General features: G+C 49.0%; 1 protein-coding gene across 3 annotated transcripts in view; it reads right to left on the reverse strand.

Annotated features, from left to right (window-relative positions):
• The window catches only part of Myo1e (myosin IE), a 196,498-nt gene that overhangs the window by 29,191 nt on the left and 148,681 nt on the right, over positions 1 to 18,626 (reverse strand). For all 3 annotated transcript variants that reach the window (XM_019210159.2, XM_010641248.1, XM_010641247.1), the window contains 6 exons: positions 17,850 to 17,936; positions 16,716 to 16,883; positions 15,622 to 15,707; positions 13,597 to 13,678; positions 8,919 to 9,025; positions 3,914 to 4,012 (listed from right to left, as the gene is read on the reverse strand). In XM_019210159.2, coding sequence (XP_019065704.1) covers positions 3,914 to 4,012; positions 8,919 to 9,025; positions 13,597 to 13,678; positions 15,622 to 15,707; positions 16,716 to 16,883; positions 17,850 to 17,936 — 629 coding nt within the window. The remainder of the gene's footprint in view (positions 1 to 3,913; positions 4,013 to 8,918; positions 9,026 to 13,596; positions 13,679 to 15,621; positions 15,708 to 16,715; positions 16,884 to 17,849; positions 17,937 to 18,626) is intronic.

Consider the following 18,626-nt stretch of genomic DNA (forward strand, 5'->3'; position numbering starts at 1 on the left):
ATCCAGGTAGCACCTTCGAAGCCCAGCCCATGGCAGCAGAGTAGCTGCCTAGCAAGAGAACAGTGATGGCAGGTAAGGCACGGATGGCTGATTTGGGGTTGGCGCTTTTGACGTCTAGTTTTCAAGGCTGGTTATTTTCCTGCTAGGTCTTATTTTTTGGGAAAGCGGGTAGCTATTACGTGTCAGAGCTGGGATTTGAATCTCAAACTGTCTCTTCCATCATGGCATTACTTATAAGCCATGGACTGCTTCAGAAGTAACTATTATTTTAAAGATTCTCACAGTCTACCATACACGCCTACATGAGAATTACTGTCAGAGGCTGACATTATCGAGGACAGAAACACAGTAAGGGATGTCAGACACACAAGAGATCACAGGACTGTGCAGGTGCGCAGCCGCGGGGCGTGGCCCAGGTACATGCACACCTGGGTGTAGGCAGCAGGGCCCCAGGCCTTGAGAGAAGCCAGGGCCCCCCCTCTGCCTCCTGGAAATGCTGCTGTCGGGTGTAGACTGACCAGTGGCACCCAAGGGTCAGGGGTCAGGACTACAGAGATCCTCTCCACTTCCCCTGAGAGCTACACCCTGCCTGCCAATACCATAAATTTCCGACAGAAGCAAACCCTACTTCCTAATTAGAGAGAAGAAGCCTAAGTGTGAACATGCCTACCTGAAGCCACACGTTAGCATGAATCAACTTCCCATGTGGTACCATCATGTTAATCCAACAAATGCCACGCGATGCCCACGCGGTGCTTGGCACGGCATGAAGTACTGTGTGCAGCACCGGGGAGAGGTCTGGGTATGATGCAAATGAAGCCCTTCTACAGTGTCCCTCAGACAAGCCAGGCACAGGATACTCCTTTTCTGCTTATAGCTGGTTTTTTCCCCCTTTTTGGTACTGGGGACCGAACTCAGGACCTTGCACTCACGAGGCAGGTGACGGAACCACTGAGCTAAATCCCTGGCCCTAAGTGCAGGATACTCCCGTGAGATGATCTCGTCCTTCTGCTTTTCCCAGAGAGCAGGGCTTACAGACCAGCTTGTGTAAGTCAGCTTCACTGGCTGGTTTTTAAAATAATGTGGGAGGAAGGAGTTCTTTCGCTGTTTAAAAGCAGTACCCTCGAGAGAACTTGGGGATGCCAAAAACAGAGACTTAAGTACATGAAAAATAGGAGAAGGGGGAAAAAATTAAAAATTGAGCCTTTGGAACTATGGAGGACGGACCGTTCTGTATTAGGAAAGATGGAAGAAATCCTTTTTAATTCACTGCTTTGTATATTTTGATTTTTTTCCCTCTTAATTCAAAAAAAGCAATTTTCAAAGAAATGCTGTTTGGCAAAAACATGTTATGATGCTCTAAGCCAGTGCTTCACAGCTGGGTGTGCTCCCAGGGAACGTTAGGTAACGGCGGGGTACACGTTTGGCTGTCACAGCGGGGAGGGGGTACAATACTGGCATCTAGTGGGTAAAGGACAAAGGGACAGGAAACACCCTCGATGCACAGGGCAGCTCCACGAGTATCACCCAGAGCAGGTCAGCAGATACGGCTGACAAACTCTGTTCAAAACAGGCACCGCCAATCTACTCAAGAAAGGCCAAAGTCTCACAACTAAACCCCCGAGTTGTGTTCAGCAGACGAAGGGCGCTATGGTGCCACAAGATCTCTGTACATTTATTTTACCACTGCCCCGAATATTTCTTCACACACTCCTGCTTATACTACTGGTACACTGGATCTTTACTTCAGAGAAGAGTGAGGGCCTAACCTACCTCCAAAATTCTTGGAAAATGCAAATGTGTGCAAACTGAGTTAATGAGACTTTATTATATGGAATTATGATAGCCCGCTAAGTTAGAGAAAAATTAATGTACAGTCAGAGAGGGACGGGGCCATCGAGGAAGTCAGCACAAAAATAAGGACATCAGAATTGTCACTGGAGGCGCATCTGTAAGAAGGCCTCAGGATAAAGATTCAGAGGCCAGGCCTCCAGGCCTCCCGGCCTCCCTAACAGATACACAGTAACTTGCAATTATTCCTTCATCAGCACCACCAGGCTCAGGAAGTCCAGATCAGGATCAGTGGCCCAGGTGGGTGTCCAGAGCATCTGGTTCCACACGCTCCCAAAATGCCTTTGTTCTTTCCAGGTTCCTGGCTGTGAGGCCTGTTTCCCTGTTGGATCAGTATTAGCTGAGTGGCTGCACTGGGAACCCTCCAGGTGGTTGGCAGTTGACAACATTGTCCCACATTGTGACTCTGCCGTATAAACTACCCCCGACAAAGGGCCTCACTGGCCACCCCATTCAGGACCCCTCTGTGAAATCCAGGAGCTGTTCCTCTCTCCTGATCTCCAGTAAAACTCTCCTAACTTCTTCCTCTGCTTGGAACTCGGCACGCTTGATGTCTAACAGGTCTGGAGTCACCTTTCTCCTCTGTCAGAACGAGTGGCCCTTTCTCAGGGCCTCCACTGGGCGGCTCAGCCACCCTCATCTCATGGCACAGGACACAGGGTCGCGGGAAAGATGTGTCTCAGTAGAAGTACTGGATTTCAAGGAGCGCAGTCAAGTACCCACTTCTGCCGGCTACTTCTTTGTTACATCCTTTTTTTTTTTAAATCCTTACATCCTGTTTTCTGACTAAAATGCTAAATTTGACTTTCTTCTTTTTCTTCCCCATTTCTTACAGAAAATTAAATAGATGTAGACAGCACAGTGGAACTGTGCAGTCATTCGGGAAGTTGGGATGGCATCATATCTAAGTACACTCAGTTTTATCCTTTTCAAACGCAAGCAGCACAAAATAAGAATCATTTAAGTATAGGTCCTGCCAGTATACTTCAAAGAAAATATTAAAAATCAGTTTAAGCCAGGTGTGGTGGCTCACGCCTGTAATCCCAGCACTCGGGAGGCTGAGGCAGGAGGACTGCTGTGAGTTCAAGACCAGCTCGGGCTACATAGTGAGTTCCAGGTCAGTTTCAACTACATAGGGAGACCCTATCTCAACAAAACAACAAAATCAGTTTAAATTTAAACATGGGTTGTACAAAAATGGAAGTTAAATACTTGAAGCTTATTTCCTAAGTAGGGCTAAATATTTTCTTACAATTGTTTTCATACTGTTACTTCGCTCAGTCAAGTTAAACTTCAGCCCTTTCTAAGACACAATTACCCTTAATTCTGGAACCTGAGGGTCACACGCCACAACGAACCTTGGTCCCTACTGATATATTCTGCATGGCAATGACAAAAAGAATAAAATTATAACTAACAAAACAAAACAAAAAAGCGAAGTCCTAAAATTCAGGCACAGGACTTTAGCACGTATTTTTCCCAAGAGGAAATACAAACGGCCAGTAAGCACATGAACATCACACTTGCATCTGGGAAATGCCAATCCACCCCTTCACAGCCACGAGGAGCGTTAGTCACACGATAGCACACGCCGGGGCTGCAAACACCGCCGTGGGACCGGAAGTGGTGCGTTCACCTCCAGAACAAGGCGGCGCTCCTTCAGAAGGTCAAACTTCCAGCTACCAGGTGATTCAGCGGCTTCACGCTTGGGCATAAACCCGTGAGAAACGAAAACTCGTCCACCCAAAGATGTGGACGTGGATTTGCACCGGAGCATTGCTCATAGCCAAAAAGTAGGAAGAACTGATGTTCATCAAGCCACGAGGGAGCAACCGAGGGAAACGGGGTGCAGCCACACACGAGAGTGACGCCGCTACACGGGGACGAGGCGCACACACGTCAGAACACGGGGGTCTGGAAAACACTGGCGGGAGGGCCGCGGGTCTAAGGTCGGAGGGGGAGTTCAGGTTCAACCCCAGCACAAAAAGGAAAAATGCAAAAAGCTGTTGAATCACATACTTTCAGTGGGTACATTAAAAAGACAGGGGTCAGTTTTCCTCACCTCTGCAGGAATTTCTGGAAGACGCGCCGATAGGCATAACCAGCTCGCCTCACACGGATGTTTTCTTTCAGACCCAGATACTCCACCTGGTGCTTTACTCTGTAACACAGAGAAGGGAGGCGGTTAAGGTTGCTACTGTATTTTTTTTTTTGTACCGGGGATCGAACTCCAGTCCTTGTGCTTGTGAGGCAAGGGGCGGAACCACTGAGCTAAATCCCCGGCTGGGAGGCAGGTTAATGAATGAGCAAGTGAGACGTGGTTTATTCACACAACAGAGGTCACCCAGCAACACACAGGAATGGAGAATTCTTGAACACATCATGGCAAATCAAAGAAACCAGTCATAAAGGAAGCATGCATGGATCTGTTCATAGCAAGAGCCCAGCTTAAGATAATCGGTTCCCCCAGCCTCTGGCCAATCACCTCCTAAGCCCCCAGTTGCAAGCTGGGGAAACATATTTATAAGACTATAATCAGTAGTGTGCAGACATCAAGATGACCTCTCAGATAACAGTACATTTCAAAATACTATGGAATACACTAATTCTACAGCAACTATGGAGGACGACATTACATACCAATTTCAGAGAACGACAGTAAAATAAAAGCCTACAGTCAGGCACGGCGGCATGTGCCTGTAGTCCCCACTATGTAGGAAGCGAAGATGGGAGTCCAGGAGCTCAAGGCGAGTCTGAGCAACACAGTGCTATAGTAAATAAATTCAATGAATAAAAATAAAAAAGCAGGACACGGTGGCACCTGCCTCCAATCCCAGCACCATGGGGGCTCAGGTAGGGGGTCCCAAGTTCTAGTACAGCTCAGGCAACTTAGAAAAACCCTGTCTCAAAGAATAAAAAAAAGGGCTGGGGACATAGCTCAGTGCGAAGGCCCTGGGATCAATGCCTGGTACTTCTAAACAAACAAATCCTATGTATCTGTTATTTCTGTTATAAATAAAAATAGTATTTTTGTTTTGTTTTGTTTTTTTGGTACTGGGGATGGAGCTCAAGACCTTGTTCTTGTCAGGCAGGCACTGTGCCACTGAGCTAAATTCCTGGCCCTTCTTGTTTTGATACTGGATCTTGCAATGTAGCCCAGTGGCCTCAAATGTGCCACTGAGCTAAATTCCTGGCCCTTCTTGTTTTGATACTGGATCTTGCAATGTAGCCCAGGTTGGCCTCAAACTCACAGTGATCCTCCTGCCTCAGCCTCTCGAGTTCTAGGTTTATGGGCATACACTTCCATAGCCAGGAAAAAAAACAGTATTTTTTCAAAACACTTCTGACAAATACAAAGGGCTCCAGGGAGCAGGCCCCCGACCTTGTGTGAAATGGCAGTGGGCAGATCACACCCCAATTCCACGCAAGGCCCTCACGGCCATTGCCCAGGAATGCTCTCTGGAAAATCACCATTTCCAGCTATGCCGCTGTGCACCAGGTGCACCAGGTCTGTGCCCGGTGCTGGGGACACCAACGAGGCCAGTGCTGGATCCCTGCTGGAACAGGTTCTGGAGCTGGGTTTCAGGGCAGCCTGGGCTCTGCCGCTGTGGGGCAGCTCTGCGCCTCAGTACCCTCTGCTGTAAAACAAGGGCGGGGCCTTGAGCTCTTAGCCTCTAGTTGGATACTGTGCACAAAAGCCACTTAGTTCTGGGCTGTTATTGCGCAGCACAGGAAGTAAGCCAGGACAGGGCAGCCGGGAAGGAGCTGGAGTTTTCACAGCAGGAGGAGGATTCTCCAGAGTGAGCTCACCCAGCACGGAGGAAGAAGAGGAGGCAGAGGGCCCTGGGGTAGTAAAGGCACAAGGAAGGGAAAGGCCCGAGGCACTGCGCCGGGAGCGGAGGAGGAGACAGAGGAAGGGGGAGGGGTGGAGCACTGACTGCCCCAGGACGTCAGAGGCACGGGGTGCTGAGTCTCAGGCTGACTGGTCTTACGTCTGCTGAATCTAGAAAAGTCGACCCCTTCAGTCTAAGTTATGCTTTAAAAGCCTTCCTGTGGATGAATATTCAATATCCACATTTGCAGGGTAAGGGTAGGGAGAGGGAGGGCGAGACGGATCATGAGTGCTATTCAACGAAGGGGCAGAAATCTCATTCAAGAAAATAAGTGATTTTCTTTTTCCCCATCTTCCAAATCCAAAATTGACCAATGGCCTAAGGAAAACACACACTGAATGCCCATCTCAGATGTTTGGTCTTTATAAAGTACTTTTTGCCAGTTCTGGCTTCACTCTGAGCTTTGAGGCCAGGCACGCACGACTTATTGGTCGAAGCAGAAATGTTCTTTGCCCACGAATCATTCAAAATGTCTCATTCATCACTACTTCCACCGTCTAGAAATTTTCTTACAGAAATTGCCTTCAGCAGGACAATCAGTCTAGCAAATCGTGTAGTGTTTGCCATCAGCAAAGGCCCCACAGTGATGCCTGCAACTCCAAGGGGTGCTGTCATCAGGCCCAGGCCCCACCTGGTTGTCCCCCAGGCATGACATTTCTGTCTCTGGGGAGGAGCCAGCCGGCCCAGGACTGGGAAATCCCGAGGGAGGGCAGCAATTCTGAATTCAGGGTGAGCAACAGCCAGGAAGGAAATGGAAAATCCCGTTCTCCATAAACCCGGGGGATAAGGAAGCCCCTCAGCCCAGGACGTCCCTGGAGCCTGTAAGCCTCTCTAGACACGCTGTTCCACCCTCTCGGCCAGAGTAGAACGAGCTGCTAATAAACCTGCACCTGGAATAAGGGGGATCCCAGGGGGCCGGCCACAGGATAGGTGAGTCCATTCTACATGGGACCAGTTTAACACCCAAGTAACAGCTTCTTACAGGAATGTGTAGTGTGGTCATGTTCTTTGCTGAAACTCAGATAAGGGGAGCGGAGGGGAGGGAAGGAAGGGAAGGGAAAGGAAGTGAGAGGGAAAGGAAAACACTACCAGAAAATGCTCTGAGGGTTTACTGAGTAAGATGTATTGTCATCTTAATTTCTCCATTTTCTGATATTCTAACAAGTCAGTTTGGACTTTGAGAAGTTTTGCACCAGGGCTGGGAATACCCAAGGAGAAGCTACCATCATTTCTAGATCACAGGGGCTTTTCCTGACTTGGGAAAGGGGGAGTGCTCGGGCTGCTATTGCACGAGATGTTTTCATTTAGGGTTTTTAGCGAGGAACAACAGATGAGCGGTGTGAAATCGGGACGCGAGGACTAAGGCACCGCTTGGCAATAACTCTGCTCCCAAGACACGTGGCGTTCGTTTCTGAGGTTGCCTATGACACCACCCTGACCGTGTGTGCATGTGCTGGAGAGGCTCTGAGGGAGCGGTGTGTGTGAGCATGATACACAATGTGCCGAGGGCCGCCGGGAGCAGACCTCAGAGGGTCCTCACCTGGGGCAGGCTGAGTCCAGGCTGAGCCTTGTAGTTCCCAACAGCAGGCCAGCCCCAGGACAGTTACTCCAAATCCCGGTCCAGCTCCTGGCTTGAAACCCGTGGCTTTCAGAGTGGGGTGCCTGTGGCATCACCACCAGCACCACTGGAGGTTTTTAAAGTTCAGTCAGAAAGTCAGGGAGCATGATCAGCACTGTAGCACACCCCCGCACCCCGTACCAGAGATCGCACTCAGGACCTCACAACCTTGCACTTGTGAAGCAGGCAGGGCGCCACTGAGCTTAATCCCTGGCCTTACCAGTATAGGTTTTTTGCTTTTTTTTTTTTGGTACTGGGGATTGAACTCAGGTCCTTGCGCTTGCAAGTCAGGCCACCGAACCGCTGAGCTAAATCCCCGGCCCCCAGTATAGGTTTTTTGCTTTTTTTTTTTTGGTACTGGGGATTGAACTCAGGTCCTTGCGCTTGCAAGTCAGGCCACCGAACCGCTGAGCTAAATCCCCGGCCCCCAGTATAGGTTTTAACAGTCCTTTAGGAGCTCCTGACTCCCAACTCAAGCCTGAGAAGCATTCAGAATCTTAGGAGGGTGGGGAGGACAGTGCTGCTACTGTCCTGGCCTCACAGGAGAAACTGAGTCACATGGTTTAGAAAAGCAAGGGACAGCAGGCACGGTGGCGCATTGTAATACCAGCACTCAGGAAGCCGAGGCAGGAGGATCACTGCAAGTTGGAGGACTACACAGTGAGTGTAAAGCCAGCCTGAACTACAGAGAGACCCTGTCTCAAATCAACACAAGGTAACATAACAAAAACAAAGAAAAGCAGGACACAAATTAAGAACATCCAGGGGAATGACCAAGAAAGAATGGCCCCATTCCCGGGCGCAAAGGAGCTGCTGACGAACGAGAGCGAGCACTCATGACAGGGGAGACCCAAGGAAGCCCAAGCCAACAGGAGAGCCGCTGAAAGTGTCAAAGCCCTGACAGTGATGCTCACGGTGGACCAGAGACCCAGGACTAAAGTGACCTAGAGCAAGACCATAACCACCTAAGGGTACGAGTTGTCAAAAGCTGGAGGTGCCACCGCTCAGCTCAGCACCCCATGCTGTCATGCAGCCGGGTCCCTTAGTGCCAGCTGCACCAGGACCAGCAACCTGGGTCTCCCCAGCAGTCAGGGCGCGAAGGCTCACTGCCCCCACCCCCGTGGATCTCCTGTTGGCCACGTGGTGCCCAGGAGGAATCCCAGACCCCCAGGACGCCCGGTATCTCCCTGAGCCCCAGTGACTGGCAGCTTGCTCTGCCATGGCCTTAGGTCCTCTCCACAAACCCAAGCTATGCGTGCGAGGCCGCCAGTCAGGAGCCCAAGACTCCACACAGCCTCAAGCTAATCTGAAAACCATAACGTTTTGCTTTGTTTTTTCACTAGCTCCGGGACTGGCCAAGATGGGCATTATAAACTGTTAATTCTGAACCGAAGGGCCCTGTTAACATTTTAGAAGACAACGGGGGAAAGAAATACACTGGCTTCATTCTCAAATTGCTCCTGCCCAGGACGCAGGAGGCGTCCCCTGGGCAGGGCTCGAGGAGGCCATGCAGCCCCCAAGCCGACCGCCCCTCCCACCCTCCCTCGGAACTGTACCTGCTTTCCTCCCAGTCTCGGGGCTTCTTGGTTTCGTTTGGTTTTATGCAGCGGATGTAGTGCGGTGTGCATTTCATCAGGGTGCTCACGAGGTCATTGGCTTGTTTCTAGACAGGAAGAACGACACCAGTTAGAGGCGCAGAGTTTCTGAAGCAGACCGACCGGCCAAGGAGGTGTGTGAGACTCCAGTGTGGAAACAGCTACACATTCATCTCGGTGGCAGTGTTCACGAAGCCGGAGTCAGGGCTACAAAATGCCCGTGAGGCTCTGCTGACTTTGACGATGATTCTATCCCTCTTAAATGGCTTGGAAATCTGTTTGCTGAAAGCATTTGGAATAAAGCTAAAAAAATAAAGCAATAAGGAAAATGCAAAAAGAAAAAAAAAAAAACCCCAAAAACCAACAACAAAAAAAGCCAAGTAAGTCTTCACTACAATTATTTTCATGGGGTACAAGGAATCATGTCATTGACTAACAAATTACTTTATATTGATTGAAGCCCTTTGCAAATTCACTGTTCTCATTAATTTTTTAAAAATTATGAGCAAGGATAAAAATCTCAAATTTCCCTACATTCTCTTTGCTGGCGATGCAATCGAAGACTCATCCGACTGAAATAATGGAAACTCAAGTTAAAGGAGTGAGACCTATAAAATCTCAGAATTTAGAAACTTCACCTATACCCTTTCATTCTTCTTTTTCCTGTGTCCCTTTATGAGCCTGAAGATCTGACTGTCTTCTGGTAGACAACTTCTTCGTGAAGCTAAGCTATTCCAGAGAATCATTTATTATTACGTACGCACTCAGTACCCGAAAGAGCACTGAGTTCAAGCAGACAGAACCACATCTGTGAAGCCAGAAGTGCTTAGGACGGGTTTCAGCTCATCAAAACCTCACACTGTGTTTGCAGAGCAGAGCCGGTTCCCATCAGCATTCCCACCACACAGCGGTGCACACCCTTGGCCCGAGGAGGTGGCCCCGGCACAACTCTCCCGCCAAGCGCTGAGAGAAAACCTCTAAAGGAAAATAGCAAAACGCCATCTCCAAAGCCCGAGAACCATCCGAGTCAGCAGAAGGGACGCGCCTCCGACCGCCAGCCAGCTCTGGGCAAGGGCTTGGCTGTTGTCATGGGTGTGGGAAACCTGAAACCCTCCAGAAAAGCCACTGGGCAGATCCCAGGCGAGACACGCACTGGCGACTTAAACTCTGCTGATGGGCAGAGGACAGCACGCTCTGCAGTGCCTGCAATGGGGCCAGAGCTGCAGAGGCTCCCTCACTGAAGCCAAGGCCTCGATGGAGCAGCTCGTCCCCCCGCCTGCTGGGGTGAGGGAGCTCGGCCCTTGAAAGCACATCTGATGATCTCCGCGAAGGGAGGGTGACGGTGGAGAGGGACCGCGGAAGGACTTAGAACAAAGCCTTCTCAAGCCTCCAAACTTAATTTGTTACCTTTTCACTTTGGATTCTAATCTTTTGTTTCATTACATCTTTTAGTTTCCAAGAATAACCGCACATTCTTCGCGCCCCCGAAGCATTTAAGAGCGTGCCATCTTCTCACTGTCCCGTAAGAGAGCACCAAAGATGACCCGACTTCAGTTTTTGGGGCACTCGGTATAGTTCCGGGTCAGAATGTCACCAACAGCAGTCACTGGACACGGATGGTGGGGGACACAAGTGGGTTATCTCGGGTTGTCTCACCAGCCCTAAGCAGAAGCTATACTGTTAGTCCTGGTTTTTTTGAGAAAACTGGGCCTTACGGGAACAAAGGGTGGCTTGAGATGATACCATTTGTAAACAACAGAGCCTGCTTTTAAGAACCCAAGCCCATGTCTCCACCACAGTGCCACTCTCCTTCCTAACACAGGTACGTACGGACTCACTGTGGCAGAAATGGCTGTATCGGGTGAGTAAGGTGGCGGAACAATTAATCCCATCAACAGAAAAAACACCTCAGCTATCACAGTAACCCTGAACTTCACTAGGTGGTTATGAAGCAGTAACTGGGTTAGCTCTCGAGGCGTCCCGAAGTCGGGACAGAAAGATACGGATGACACTCGATCCACAGAAGCGGGGTTGGTGTATGGAAAACAGGGTGGACGTTGAGAACAGGGCAGGTGAAGACAGAGCTCTTGCCCTCTGGACGGAGGACACAGGCCTGAGCGGGCAGCCAGCTCGGTTAGGAGCTCGGGGTGCAACAAGTCACTGGGCTCTGCTAGGCCTCAGTGTCTGTTTCCAAATGACACGCGGGTGGGTTAAAGCAGAAGGTCTCTGATACCCTAATCCGAAGGGTGGAGGAGATGACACAGGGCGGGCCAGGACCCCAGCCCTCCATGGCATCCCAGCTCACTGGGTCAGGCTGCAGCCTGGTCACCTTGGACTTGATTCTGCTTTCCCCCAGCATCAATCTTTCACTCTTTATTTCAGTATCCACCTCCTCTAGCCAGAGAAGGAAATTTAGGGAAATCTCCGAATCAAGTGTGAAATACATACACTTTGATTCATAATCAAGTTAATGCGGAATTCACCAAATGAGTATTCTGACTAAACACTCTAGATTCTATAGTATACATGAGCTTTAAATTTTTAAATAATTAGAATGTGAAATGTCCGACAGTAAAACTACCTTGAATATAAAATTTATTTTTCAAGGAATTCAGGATGACATCCTATGCACACACTTGGGGATATCATTAAAAGGACACTTGGGGACGTCTGCAAAATGCTGTGGTTATAGCAGGTACAAGAGGCAGGTACGGCTTCCTGCGAGGTATCACGGAAGAGAGGCGCTTCCCCTCCTGGTTCACCCCCAGGCAGACATAAGGACGGGTACAGCTCCCCACAGAGGCTGAACGGGCTGAAAGACACACTCCCATGCCTTGGCATAAGCTAGCTGCTTTAGCTGATCTCCCCAGGAAATGGCCCAGATTTTGTCATCCTAGAGGCAAAAGTGAAGAAAAGACAGGAAACAAATCTCCAAAGGAGGAGAAAAGGAGCCCTGTCCACTCCTTGTTCCTCTGTACAGTCTATAATCCACACCACTTGAAAGTGAGTCATCGCAACCCGGGTGATCGGGGCCCTGGAGTCTGAACGTGACAGTCTCATGATCAGACGTCGCAGCCCAGAGCTAACCCTCATCCAGGACCCCGAAGTGAAGGCATGAGTCACAAACATCATGTGGGCGTGAATGCCCGAGCCTCATGGAAATGTCATCTGCAGTCTGCACCAAAAAACTCAACCCAGTGACCACCTGAGACTTACTACATTTCTCCAGCTCTCTGGATGTGATCTCCTCATGTCAGCACTACCTGCCAGCTCTGAGCCCAGCTTGCAAAGTCGGGCACAGTGGCATACATTATAGTCCCAGCTACTCAGAGGCTGAAGCAGGACAGGAGGATCAGCTGAGCCCAGGAGCTGAAGGCCAGCTGGGGCAACACAGTGAGACTCAGACTTGCTCTTTAAAAAAGCAAAAACAAACAAAAAGACCCACAAACCAAAACACCAACTCGCATCTGACTTCTCCCACAAAACCCAAAGATGCCTCCTGTTTGGAATTTTACTGCTGTGAGCTTTCACTGATTGCTTCCTTTCCTCTGGTCAGGCTTTCTGCCCCCAAGCCTGCCAGATGCTAGAGAGGCAGTCTCCACACATGAAACACTTGGAGAAGAGATAGCTTGAAAGGAGAACCAACAGTGACAATCCCGGTATCAGTGGGGCTGGGTTTTCCAGGACAGATTTGCACACAGAGAACACGGAGGAATGGACACCGCAGACGGGACCTAGCCCAAACATGTGAAAGTGTGCATGTAGAAGTAAACAGTCAAACAAGCACAGGGTGTGTGTGTGCACAGCAGACTATAAGAGGAAGTCATCAACATTTTGTGCATAATACGTTTCAGGCACTGTGTTAAATGCTTTCGATGAATTATTGAATTTAATCATTACAGCCTCCCCTTGAGATAGGCACTAAGATCTCCATCTTCCAGATAAGCAAAAGAAGCCCTGGAGTAAAGTAACAAGCTGGCAATCATACGGAGAGTAAAAGCTAGAGATTTGAACATGGGCAATGGAACCACCAAAGCCCTGTGAATTTCAGGCTTCTTAATTGCATTCTGTGTGGAGAAGTGTGCACAACCTCTCCACACAGAATGCAATTAAGGAAACTGAATTTCATCACACAATGGCTCGGAGAGAGCTCTGTCCACAGGGACTCCTGAAGACACGAAGGATTCCTTCTGACTCTGAGACACATGCGATTCACAGCCAGACCCGGGGAGGAGGCAAGCATAAATCGTCCCTACAAGACGAAACCGAATTTCAGGCAAGTAATGTTCTCTGGTTGGCGGGTCAGGGGCCTGGCCTAGAAAACTGTCATCAGTATCCAAAAAATGGTTCCAAATGACAAAATTTCTCTGCTAGTTTAACATAAATTTTTCCAGATTCAGTTTAAAGCCATTTCCTCTTAGGAGCTGATTCTCATCTGCTGACTATTAACCTCTGAGATGCTAAATATCCTTTTGGGATTTCAGAGGAGTCATGGCAAATGCAGCTACATCCTGTGACCCTTTCACAAGCAGCACTAGTACTTGTGGGTATCTCTGTTACCAGGCCTGGCATCACACGGCCCTCTGCCTGGAGCCCTAGACGTTGTAAGAATCTATAAAGGTCCCCAAATAGAACTAACCTTTATTTTGCTTCCAGCAGTAGTTGGGCGTCCTTTCTTGTCAGCTTGCAGATTTTCAGGAAATAAAGACTTTATAAAAGGTCTGGCAGAGGAGAAAGAGAAAGGATTAGCAACGTGCAAGGACCTTGAGGGAGGAAAGCCTGCTTCTCCAGAGACTGGGGCGTAGCACCGTCCACAGCACATAACCCTGGCTGAAGGCAGGCCATCTTGACTCACAGCCAGCACATATGCCCCGGGAAATGGTCCGCAGACAGAAGACACAAAGACAGAGTTCCAGGACAGGAGCAGCTCAGACTCTCTGCCTGAGGAATGTTTTCAAACTCTGCCTTTGAACGTCCCTCCTTGTGGAATTGAGGCCCAGCTGGACTGAAGAACTTGACAGAAGCCACTGTGGGCTCTCAAGATGACAGGGCACCCGGAGCTCGGGATTGTGGGAAATGCTGCTTGGATATACAGCACAGTTCTGAACCCGGGCACACCAAGTCACGGCAGGAGAACGGTTTGCTAGGGTCAGGTGTGGCGCTGTCCTGTACGAGGGATCTGACCTCACTAGATGCCATCGATAGACTGTCCCCACTCCCACCCAGAAAACAGCGACAAAGTGCTTCTGAGAGGGGAATTGCCGCAGACGCTTCATTTCCAGCTCTAGCTGGGCCACCTGTGTTGACCCGCCCCTCTAATGGTACACGGGGCAGGGACAGCAACAGTCACCTTCGTGCCCCTGGTATCTGACGGCTGCTGTGCAGTAAGTGCTTCCTGAGTATTTCTAACTGGCCGAGTAAAGGAAGCAATCCACGTAACGTGGCGATCTGACACTCATTTCCTCCTAAGAGACTTTCTGGGCATCTTCGAATTTCCAGGAAGTCTCCCCAGCAATCCACTTTTCATTTGGTAATTTGTAATTGCAGGTTTTTGGGTTTTTTTGCAGCAAAATACATTAACAAAACAGCATGCCACGTCCATGTCTACATGATGGGTGTTTATGTAGAACCATGAGCAGCTCCTGAACTTGGCAGGAACATGGAAAATTTAAAACAATCTCTGGAAGCCAGTGTTCACCTGGCTGCTACCAAACCCACAAGCCAGGAGTTGCGGTTTACCTGACCTTTTCAGAGAAGAGCAAATTGATTTTGTGTGTTTTGAATGAAAAGACATCCAACATCTCAAGAGTTGATGTGAGTTCGAGGAAACGCGGGCAAAGCGGGGAAGGAGGACAGGGTGTCAAAGCAGAGAGTTAAAGGTTGTGAAATGCTCCTGAAAAGGAAACTTTTCTTTCTTGGCAGTCAGGGTTTTCTGAGAAAGTTACTGGGACTGCTGCTATTGATGAGAGAAGCCAACCTGGATATTCGGACAGGGGAAAAAAGAGAGGGTGGGAAGGGAATCCCCGATTTGGAGGGAACTCAAAGAATTTTGAGAGCGGGAAGGCTGGGTGACATTCCACTGGCCTGGCATGTACGGGTGACCCAGGATCTCAGGAAGCTTTGCAGAGACGAAGGAAGGGACACCAGGCTGGTCCTGAGACCTCCTGCGTCCTGGGGAGTGAGGGCCCTGCTATTCCAGCCCTGTAGCTCAGGCAGCATCTGGGAGTCCCAGAATTCATGGGTTTCCAAGCGTGTCAGGGACTCGGGTCTTGTTAAGCTGTCAGCCACGAAGCGATGATGGGAAATTCTTTTATTTTTGTTTTTTGAACAAAGTGTCAGAGAACCAGACCGCTCCACTCTTACATGGGCAGAAAGGGCCAGCCTAACCCACACCCACTATGGTCACTTCTCCTTGGCAACAATGCTGAGAGTGACGCAGCCAGCATATAGTTGGCGCTTGGAATTTGGGGACCGAAGTGTTAGGAGCATAGATAGGGAGAGGCTGAGACTGGAATAACGAAAGCAGTTTTGGAAAAACCAAAATCATCAACCAGACCCAACAGTTCAAAGGAGCAAAATGTCAACCATCCCAGAGCCACCTCTGTTAGCTGTGACACTGCACATTTAAACCTACACCACGTAGCAGATGAGGTGAGGGACTTACAGCTCACTGCTCTGCATGAGTTCGATCAGATCCATGAAAAGCACATCCCGGTTCCGCTCACAGAAGCCGTCCATGTCATAGGATACCTGCGCCAAGAATGAGGAGAGAGCGGATTGTATCCTTTATGTATTTATCTGGATAAAAATCCACATCTGTATGGCTAGCCCCACCAGGAAGTGTTTTATATCCAGAGGTAGCACTTGGGACCTTCACCATGAGCAGTCCCCGAAGGCTGTGTTAGCTGGTGAAGGCTGCCACATGCTGCCTGGTGGCCCTGATGATGGGACCGGGATGCCAGCTCTCGAGACCACAGGCCCTTTCTTCACTGGATCCACAAGGAACTTCCCCAAATTTTAGCTAAAACCAAACTCCTCAAGCTCGTTCACCCATTGGAAAGGGCCACATCATCAGACGCAGAACAATTTTCCCCAGAAATGGTTATCAAATTTGCAGCCATCTGGGCAGCAACTCATACTAAGGAAACCTGGTTACCAGAGACCAGCTGGGGTGAAAGATGAGCCCAGTGACTTGCACAGGACCAGGAAGCCCCTAAGAGCCATGACCTCAGCTTACGTGCACACCTGGCCCCCGTAATCACCAAACAGTCAAGCATTTTAGAGAACACACAACAGAGTGAGCCCTTGGTCCTGATTTACACTCCCAGGAGGCACAGCAGCCCAGGAATCAAGCTTGTGATTACAGCCAGGGTCAAGATAAAAATCCACCCCTTCGGCAGTTACTGCATGTACCAGGGTGATTCATGCTTTAAAAATACACAGTATAAACAGTATTTTGTTTTTCTTCCTGAAATGCTTCCTAGGTCCTGCTTGTTGAATGCATGCAGTACAGGAGGCTTATGGATGTAGGTCTCTCTCGCCTCATGAGAACACAGATCTCAGGACCAGAGATTTAGCTCAGTGGTGCCGTGCCTGCATTCCAAGCGCAAGGTCCTCAGTTTGATTCTCAGTAGAAGGGAAGGGAAGGGAAGGGGAGGGGAGGGGAAGGAAGGGACCTCAGACACAAAGCCTCAACACAGGCAGGCATTCCATGGCCCGCCCATTCCCTCTCCCGCCGATGCCGGCCCCAGGCCTAACCTTGCCGGCATAGTGGTGGATGATGAAGCCTTGGTTCCAGCTGTTGAAGTGCTCATGGTTCCCAATCTGCATCTGCAGCTTCTGCAGCAGCGTCTGATCAGCCCCCTCGCCCACAGCGTGCATGGTGGCGCACACGTCGTCCAGGATGCTCATTATCCCAGGAGGGTTCTGGGGGCAGCGAGAAGGCAAGGCCGCAGCCAGTGACTCTTCCAGAGGATACAGGGCCACTCGGGTCGCTTCTTGCCCAAGGACACCACTTCCTAGACTACGATACCATCTTGAAAGTGAGCCTCCCCCTTCAGGCAGGAATAACTTAAAAAGACCCAAAGGGCCAGTTACCACCAAGATCTAAAGAGGAAGAAAAAGTCCATTTCCTCAGAATCTGTGAGCTTTCTCTGGTTTTACCAAAGCCAAGCACAGATCATTATTTCCTCACGCCTATTCCTACCGGGCTGACTTGAATGAGCCCAGAATACATTTCCCTTTGACCCTAACTCCTTTCTTAATGTTCTCTTTCCGCCTGTTATCTACAGACTTCGCTTATATGGCTACTTGGTGTGTATGCTCTGCTACGGTGAGCTAGCTTTTCCACCGAGCACTATTTAATCAATTTCCCCATGTCTTATATAGTTTTCTTCACTATCGTTTCCCTGCTGACACGCTGCAGTTTATTTAATGACCGAGCTGTCTTGGATGCCTTTACAGTTTCCAGCTTTTGGCTCTTTGAGGGAGAAACGGTCCTTTCAGAGACCTCTATCTCCGTGATTTTCATTTCCTTTTGCATCATTTCCAAGAGCTACAGACCTAGAAGCTATAATAATTGAGCCAGAAGGCAGGGTCCATTTTATGGCTCTTTACACGCAAGGATGAAAGTGTGACAGCTCTCTTCTAGGGCTCAATAACTACTTCCGTTCACAGTAACACTTTATGCAGATACATTCATGTTTACTATAAGAGAGAAAAAAAGCCCAACTGTTCTGTTTTCATATATACACATACACACAAAGCAAATGTAATTGTTAAATTTCTCAGCAAATGAGAGTAGTTAATTTGCTTGTTCTAAAACAATTACAGAGAGAAAACAATGTAAATCTGTGAGCCATGATCAGAGAAACACGCCAAATAAATACTCACAACTTTGTTCTCTATGAGGTCACACACGATTTTGTTATTGAAGTACTCAATGGGTGTCCACTGTATCCCCTCTTGGACATACTCTTCCTGTAGGAGGGAAACCAGAAACCAACAAAGATCACCATGGTGAGGGCCGGGGGACACACAAACCCCTCAACAAAGACTGAGAACTTTCACGTCTTCTCTTCTAAGAGGTGATAGGAAAAGAACATTTCAGAGCTTGGTGATTTTCACATTTAGTTGGATCCCTACAAAACTGCTACCACACAACCTGTATGGATTACCTAGTATGTCCAGTTTAATGGAAAACAAACCCTCTGTGGCTGTAACATAGGACAATACTACAGAGGAGCATGGGAACTGAAAAAAGAGGCTTTCTCATTTAGATTAGCTGCTCATTTAATGTGAGTGCCACACTGTCCTGGTTTCCTATTCCTCCCAGACTTTGACAAATGATGGAGTCTCAGGGCCCAATTTCTGAGCCAACTTGTTTCTGTCAGCCCTCTTTTCTTAAGTGACTTCCATCTAAGGCTTTTAACTGACACTATGTTATGACCCTTGAACTGTATTTCTTCAGGTTGAACTTTGATGCTCAGACTTACACATAGTCCCTGTATTAAAATTTCCAGGTGGAAATTTAAGTTTCCTCTCAAACTTCATATTCAGAGAAGTCAGGATTCCGTATGCCCCGTCTTCTAAACTTACCTTCCAGCAAATAGTCACTGACCCTGTTATTCTAGCTCCAAAGCCAGGAATCATGCCTGATTACACTTCCCT

The sequence above is a fragment of the Fukomys damarensis genome, unplaced genomic scaffold, assembly GCF_012274545.1.
Source record: "Fukomys damarensis isolate Sample0158 unplaced genomic scaffold, DMR_v1.0_HiC HiC_scaffold_25, whole genome shotgun sequence".
NCBI classification, from domain to species: Eukaryota; Metazoa; Chordata; class Mammalia; order Rodentia; family Bathyergidae; genus Fukomys; species Fukomys damarensis.